Genomic DNA, 8,723 nt, shown 5'->3' with positions numbered 1-8,723 from the left:
AGATGACGTCCTCAAATGTCTTGTTTTTATCCACAACTCAAAGATTTTGGAAAGAGTTTACTGTCACAGAGGAGAGAAGAAACAAGAAAATATTCACATTTAACAAGCTGCGATTAGAGAAGTTTTACTTTTTTCATTAAAAATGGACTCAAAAGGATTAATCATTTGTCAAATTAGTCGGCAATTAATTCAATAGTTGACAACTAATTGATCATTTGATTAATCTTTGCAACTCCAGTGAAAATAGATAGTGGTGTCCTGGTCCCATTAATGAGCGGGAGTGAATAATGGTCTGCACACTTTACGCTCCTAAGAGCTTTAGGATGACCCTGAAATGCATTATACATGCTAGTGCAGACAGCCTCTCACATTCACCAAGAACACTAAGTATACAATGTGCACAGGCTCTTTAAGGAAACCCATAATTCCTTTGGTCTGATGACATTGTCTTCCCGCTACCTACTCTCCCAGGCCCCTCACAGCCAGGGCCTGACTCCAATCGTAATCACAAGATCCTCAAAGACCATTCACACAGTTCCTTCAAAAGAATACAAACTCCTTCCATTTGGCAGACGCTATAGTGCCAGTATGTGCAAAAGCAACCGCTTCAAGCTTTCAATTGTCCCTACAATGATAGGACTACAGAACAAATAAGCAGCCCTGGTTTCATAACTACAATCATTTTTGGCCTTAACCAATGTAACCTGTGTATGTTTACTCCTATATGTGCAATTCCTATATGCACACTTTGCATCCTTTGTTTGGGAATATGTCCCAGAATTACGCATGACTAACTTTATCATGGGGCAGTGCAATATTTAAAAAATATTTTAATATTTCAACATGTCAGGGCCTGTACAATATGATCTTTTTTTTTTTTTTGCTCGTCCTAGAGCACATTGTTGTCTTGCTATATAACGTTTTGTACTTAATGTCTGGTGTATGTGTGTCTGTATGCAAATTCAGGATAATAAAGTTCATCTTATCTTATGCTGCTTGTGGATGCTTCTATTCCATAAAAAAATGTTAAAGACCAGGGGCACCTACATCATGGTTGCAGCTGCCGCCGCGGCCCTGCTCAGCGCCCTGCTATGCCCTGTTGCCCCCTGAACTGCTACAACTACTATTTCTAGTCATAATTTTATTATCTTTGTTGTTACTTTAATTGCCACTGTTCATCGTACCGTACCGTAGCGACAGATGCCCGCCCTCAACAAGCCTGGGTCTGTCCCAGGTTTCTCCCTAAAAGGAAGTTTTTCCTCACCCCTGTCACACTAAATGCTTTCTCTTGGAGGAATTATTGGAATTGTTGTGTCTTTGTCAATAATAGAGTGTGGTCTAGACCTACTCTAAGATAACTCTTGTTATGATTGATTCTATAAACAGAATTGAATTTTCTTTTTCTTTTTCTTTTCTTTTCTTTCTTTTCAACAGTTGAGCATAGAAAAGTGTTGTAGAAATGTCAAGAAACACGTAGAAATGATCAGACTTACTGTATATTGTGTTGTCTGATCTCGGCATTAGACTAACAGAAGCAAACTTAAGATTTGGACTTAGACAGCTCTCAGACTTAAGTCACAAAATTGAGTACTGAGTCGCTGAAAACTGATTTATTTCTTCTAATCTTGGTCTTTCCACTACAAGAATCACTGCTGTAGACAATGTGTTAAATTTGGTTAATCAGTCAGTACTGGATGAAATAAATAATAATAAATACACAAAATGAAATGAAAGACAAAATATTATCTTGGGTCCCAGGTTCGATTCGGAGGACAAATTTGGCAGTACCACTTGGCTTAAGTCAGGTTTTTTTGTTTTTTGCTGATACCGCTGCTAAAACAGTGCCTAAACAGGATCTGAACTGATACTTTAAAAATAAAGAAGAGCTCTAAAAGACAGTTGATGACTCGCGCAGCGATCAAGCCAAGTAAGTTAAGGGCAACTGTCCAGCTTGTATTAACCTTCACAAAAGTGCTTGTTTTGCCACTGACAGGCTCAGATTATTATTCCAAGTGTCTAACAACATTATGGAAAGGATTTCTAAGGAGATGGACCTTTCTGTTAAAGAGTAACATAAAAACATCTTTGAAATTGACTCTGTATAAATAAACAGTAATTTTAGCATTTTGAAAATATACTTCATTCAAAGTCGAAAGAAACAATACAAAGCTATGACGTATGAGCTATGTGTATTGGATTGTCTTTCCACTTTTCCTCTAGTTTTTGTTGAAATAAACACATGGTTTATGATTGACATGTGAAAATATGTTTGCTCTATACATGCTAAAAATATTACTTTTTTTCAATGGAGTCTGGTGGGTTTAGCGCTAGCGACTTCAGAGCTGTTTCAGGTTAAACAGAAAGGTCTCAAAGAGGTTTAAAAGGTCTCTCTGTAGGGATCCTTTCCATAATGTTCTTAGACACTTATAATACTAATAAGGCTACTACTACAACTAATGATAGTAATCTGTTTGTTACATTGCAGCCCGGTGGCTGTCGGTTACAGCGTTTACGCTTAATACTGGACAAATGTCAAAAACTGTTGTTACTTTCAGTCACTTACACATAAAAACATAGTGGTTCAGGTTGAAAACGAGGTTTCTCGTTAAGTGGCAAATAAACGAGGTACTGAAATCTGTGTTGTCATCGGGTCCGGTAGATACTGGTTTCGGTACCCAAACCTAGACACTACAGACCTTTGGGCCTCATTTATTAAAGTGGCATACGCACAAACGAAGACGTATGCCGCTCTCTACGCAAGAATTGGGACTTGTAAAAAGCAAACTTGACGGGAAAATGTATGATCCTCCACGGACACTCGGACCCAGGCGCAGGCACAGAAACGGGTGAAATGAGAGCAGGGACACCGACGACAGATGGATGAAACCCGAGGAACTGAGACCATTGTGTAAAATAAATCAAAATTTTGCCTCTCATTGATATTTGAAGAATTCAGAAAGCCATTCTTACAATTAATATCCTACACAAACACCTGTTCGATCGATCTGTGGTGAAAAACAGACAAAATAAAACAAGATACTATTGTAAAACTCAACTGAAGCTATATTTGCGAGAATTTTGTTCTGTCGTTATATTGGCATGTCATGGAATTGATTCTCATGACTAATGTCTATTTTTGATGCCTCCGTCTGGTGGAGCACGCCGTTTTAATATGGTCATCATATACAGTGCCATGGTGTTTAACACATTGTTTGTGTTTATTTTATTGGCTTTAGATTATTTTTAGTTTTGTTTTAAATGTGATTTTTTAGTGTAAGTCTAAAGATGTTTTAACCATTGTCAAAGGTACAGTAGAAAGTTTTACTAATTACATGCTCCTTGTGCAGAACTATTTGTCATTTACAATTAAAGGTCCCATGGCATGACAATTTCCCTTTCTGAGTTTTTTTAACAATAATACGATAATATGAGTTCCCCCAGCCTGCCTATGGTCCCCCAGTGGCTAGAAATGCTAGCTCTACCTTTGAGAAAATGAAAGCCCAGATGAGCCGATCTGGAATCTTGGCCCTTATGAGGTCATAAGGGGCAAGGTTACCTCCTCTTTCTCTGCTTGGCCCACCCATGAGAGAGAGACATCATGGCTTTCAAACGAGCAAAGTTGTAGAAAACTCCCTGCTGGACTGATGAGCCTACGTCACTGCTTGGACTCACGCATTTGCGCACATACGCAAATTCGCCATTTCCTTTTGTAGTTCGCTGCGGACATGAGCACAGCTGCTCCTAAAGTTGCACGTTACTTGTGTCAATCTTCTGTTGTGTTGCCGTGTGCGTTATTGAGAACGTGAGTGCACAATTTTATGTCCATGCTACTTTAGCATGTGTTTTTGTTTGTGTAAGTTAACATGACCGTATCTTTCTTAGTATAGTTCAGGATAGCATGCTAATGCTAAGAACGGGCTGCAGACTGTGCCATTCAGAAACAGTAGTTAATATTTTATTAATGGATTCCACCGCATCATTCACATGCTGCTTTTATGCTCATTTATGGTCTTAGACCGCAATCCAAAGATATAACTACATAATGAAACCTGTATGCTTTACTACGTTGGATTGTGTTAATTTCCATTACTATACAGTATTGTCTAGTTGTTTGCACACCAACTTTTTATTATTATAACATTATTATTATTTTTGCAGCTGTATTTTTAGATTTTGACATTTGATGATAGATGCACAGTATTGAAGACAGATATTTAGTTATTTAGGCTACACTGTGTTCTGCCGTTATCTAATGGTATCTAGTGGTATTTGATGCTATCCTGTATTCCATGCAGTCGGGCCATCTCCTTCTCCTGCGCTCCGTAACGGAAAATGTGACGTGAGACAGTTCCGATTAAATATTAAGAACATTTATTTAAGATTTGAGTTGGATTTTAGGTGTTTATGAAACAATTATTCCTCAGTTCAAGTGCAAACAACACTGCTGGATTAAATCTTCATGATAACGTGGATGATATGGGGAGAAAAAACGTGCGTGAGGCATCAATGCGTAAAAATATTATGAGTAATCATTCACACGTTTACTATTTGCGGTCTGAGTTCAGTTCAGCTCTAAATCTCAGCCAGTTTAGTAGTAGAAGAGACTCATGTTTTGGTTGGAGCTCTTGGTGAAGGAATGTCTGCATGCAGCAGCTATCTTTTGTTGCTCTGTGACAGCCAGTAGGCTGACACATGCCTCTCTGTGCTGTGAATATTACAGCATGCAGGTGGAATATAACAGAGCTCTTCAAACAGTATACAATGTGCTTGGTGTCTCACTTTTATCTTCAATTTACCTACCACACACTAGTGAAAAGACTAAAGTCTGACACCATTGCACATCTACCGTCAAAACGGGAAACGGACAGACTCAAACTGAGTTTTTGGACCACCTTGCACCCAACTCTAGCAGGACTCTCAGAATTTCTTTCTGATATTGGAAAATTGTCTGCAATAGTGGAACTGCCTGAAAAGTCGCTTCTCAGTCTTTTTTTGCATCTGGACGTTCTGACAAAATCAAAAGTGTTTGATGTTATCGCAAGTTTGAAGTCTTGGGAGTGAAGTTAAATCATGTGAACGTTGTCAACAACCAATGGGTGAGCTCCCTCCACCACCAAACAGGAAGATGCATGGTTGCTATAGCTATGGTAAGCTAAACGCTAAAGAGGGAACGTTGCTGATTTCCAACCCTTCTGAAGCGCGTCATCCAACGGGAGTTTTACCGTCAGATAAACAGGTTCTGCCGCCATTCGTCTGCATGTACAGAACAGAAACTCTGCAAACTTTCCCTTAAGTTACCGGCTAGCGCTAGCTAGCTAGCTTGGTTAATTTTTTCATAACAAATCTAGTTGTAGTCCTGTAATTTGTGACTCTGCAAGATCTCCAGTCTTTACATATTATGTCTTTAGCATTAGATGGGAGATGATTGTCTTTAAGTGTGAGATGGTGTCAGATTTCATTGTATGGTAGGCATAACACTAAAAGAAGGAGGCCTAAGGAAATTAAAGTAGCCTATTGTATTATGATACATAACAGATATTAGAATAAAAAGTTAATTCCAGACTTCACTAAACAAAGGAATGCATTGAAATGACTTTTTACCCATTCAAATAATGAATCATCTGCACACCAAAATAAATATCAAAATCAGCAATATCCCCCAGGTCCCAGTGAATGAGCATGGAAGAAAGGCTTCCTTTTCTGGTGAATCAGTGGCTCTGATCCTGGAAGTGTGTTAGCAATTAAGGAGCATTAGTGTGCTTGTTGTGTTGGCCAGATCGACAGGAAATAGAGACATGGATCTCTATGCTGGAGGCCTTTAAGCCTGGGAGTCTCCATCTCTCCCTCTTCCTTCTCTTTTTATTGGCGCATACACACACACTCCTGGATGGATGCCAGCACAGCGAACACTTAAAGCAGGAGGACGGAAATCAACCTCAGCTACTGTGTCTAAACCAACCATTCAAACATCATATTCACTCCGAGTATGAGACGAATGTGAATGCAAATGTGAATTTGGATAAAGCCAGGTCAGCCAGGTCCTGTGTACTAAATGTCTAGCACCCATTTTATGTCTATTTTGGAGAACCTAACTAGAAGAACTGCAGTGTAGTTTGGGAGCTACATTTTATGAGAAACAGTACCTAACTACATGTTTGAGGTACTCCACACAAAATGACAAAACGCATACTTTCTCTTTACTTGAAAATTACTATTTTGGGAGACTTTATACTTTTACACCACTATATTTCAGTGTATCCATGTCAATAAACATTGTTTCTTAAATGGGGGTGAGCGCACTAGGGGACTTTAAAATGCTGCAGGGGCTATGTGAGATTTTTATTGTTCAATTAAAAAACATAAATCATGCAGAATTTCGACAATAAATACACTCTATAAATATAAATATATTTAGTGATTGTAAAAATGTAAGAATTTAAGTTTTCAGGTTTCAGTTTTCTAAGTGCCTCTTTTAAAAGCTAGGCTTTTTTTCCCCACCAAAAGTATTCCTGAAGGGCCTATCTTCATGGGTTCCATCTCTACTGGGACATCCTTTGTTTTACTCGAAGTAGCAGTTTCCATTTCTCAGGGTCTTAAAAAGAACTTCTACGTAGGCTTTGTGTTGGTTCTGTGGGTATGTATATTTAAAGTGTAGCTTCATCAGAAGCACTGGTTTCAGAGATGGGAAGATGTTGACTGCCTCCTCTGATGTCAGCAGAAGTACAGAGAGAGTCAAAGTTTCCTCAGACACACTGCCTCTATTCTGCTGATGTAATGGCACACAGCAGTAACACATTTTTAGTGTAAAAACTTGGGACTAAGAGGAAAAATCGGGAGAGGAGAGTGAGTAGCACTAGTCATGTTGAAAGGTTGAATAAACTGTTTGCATTTCGTGCGTGTGTGTGTGTGTGTGTGTGTGTATACATGTCCTCACAGAAAGCATACTTTTTGCCTGTAGCATTAGCAGGGCAGAGGCTTCCGCCTAACAGAACCCGATTGAGGGAAAGCAGAGGGCGGGGCTGCTGTGCAGCTGAACAACGTGTGTGTTGTTTGGACTTTTCACTGGGGATTTTTTCCAGTCTGTGAGACAGAGCAAGGCCAACAGAGGACAGCCAAAAGAGCCACCTGAAGGGACTCATGCAATGAATAATCTCCCACTGTCTGCAATCCACTGGTGGAGTGTAACTAAGTACATTTACAAATTTGATGTACTTGTACTTTACTTGAGTCTTTTCTTCTCATTACACTTTCTACTTCTCCTCCGCTACATTTCAGAGAAAAATATTGTACTTTTACACATTAATATTTTGGCACACAAAACACATGTAGTTTATAAAATCTGATGTTTTGTTATAAATTAAACTCGCCAACAATATAACGGGCTACAAATCCAACTGAGAGGATTAGACCATTAAACACACAACTGTTTGGATCGTTTCCAGTTTCTAAAATGGGAGGATTTTTCCGCATTGAGTACTTTTACTTACATGTCAATGCAGGACTATTACTTATACAACAGTATTTTTACAGTGTGGTATTAGTACCTTTACTTAAGTAAAGGATCTGACTCTTCCACCACTACTGCAATCCCTGAGATTATTTACAGGTTTATAAGGGGACACAACTGATCTTGAATTATTGATATGCAGATGATCTCATGCTCTCCAGGGAAGCTTGGCTACACTGGCCTCGGTTGTGTCAGTGTGGAATGACAACGGCATGCTGTGTGAAGCCATGTGGTCATATCTTTGCCTGGCCCTGTGTGCTTCAGCGTGGCTGTGGAGAGGAAGCCCCGCCTGTCCCCTGCTGGCCTCACTCAGCTATTTGTGCTTTAAAAGGTCGCCTTGGAATGGACATATGCAGCGTTATGTAATTTGTGTTTTCATAAAGGACCTCTGTGTGAGATACACACACACACACACACACACACACACACACACTCATCCAGTCCTCAGGCCAATAAATGTACCATTTAACTTCCCTGTTCTGCAACTAATTTTGATAGTTACACAATACTCGGAGACGGATCTCAGAAACATAATTTTCTCTCTTACTTTCCTGTCATATAATCTTTATAGTCATTGATGTTACCTTGGATACCAGTCTGAGAGACACACACCATTCCAATACTGATGAACTTGCACTAATTAACCTCCCTGTTAAAAAGCCTTCAGCATTTGGAGTGTAGGGCCTACTCACCATAACCGATCATGTTGTCCTCCAGCCAGTATCTACAGTATTCTATCGAAGATGCCAATGGGGGATTCAAAGGATGGATTCCTTCCAGACAGACAGGCAGAAGTCCAGACAGAACATCAGGTCAAAAACCAGACGCATCACTCAGAGCACGGCTTCCTCACTGGGATTCATCTGGGTTAATGTGCATGTACCTCTTCTCCTCCTTCGTACTCCTCCTCCCTCCTTTTCCTCCCCCTCTGTCTGGAGAACACAAGTGTGTCTCAGTAAGGCACGGCTCCCCAAAATCACTGCCCCTTTCCTGTGAGCCAGCTCCAGAAAGGAAAACACTCCGTACTTAGCTGGGCCTGACCTCACACCTATACGGCCTTTTACAAGGTTCTCTGTGTGTGTGTGTGTGTGTGTGTGCCCACAGTGTGTGTGGGTACATACTAGGATGAATACTTTTTCTGTGACCCACTACATTTTAATCATAAACACACACTCCTCATTTGAGTGAGTGTGAGTGTGTGTGTGTGTGTGTGTGT

The 8,723-nt window shown here is 39.9% G+C and overlaps 1 protein-coding gene across 1 annotated transcript in view; it reads right to left on the bottom strand.

Moving 5' to 3' along the window:
* Positions 1-8,438, bottom strand: part of il16 (interleukin 16) — a 56,590-nt gene extending 48,152 nt beyond the window's left edge. The window contains exon 1 of the mRNA XM_032536537.1: positions 8,200-8,438. Coding sequence (XP_032392428.1) covers positions 8,200-8,212 — 13 coding nt within the window. The 5' untranslated portion in view covers positions 8,213-8,438. The remainder of the gene's footprint in view (positions 1-8,199) is intronic.
* Between the last annotated feature and the right edge of the window lie 285 nt (positions 8,439-8,723).

Source organism: Etheostoma spectabile, chromosome 15 (assembly GCF_008692095.1).
Source record: "Etheostoma spectabile isolate EspeVRDwgs_2016 chromosome 15, UIUC_Espe_1.0, whole genome shotgun sequence".
NCBI classification, from domain to species: domain Eukaryota; kingdom Metazoa; phylum Chordata; class Actinopteri; order Perciformes; family Percidae; genus Etheostoma; species Etheostoma spectabile.
Note: the sequence above shows the minus strand (reverse complement) of the source record. Positions and strands in the feature narration are given on the sequence as shown.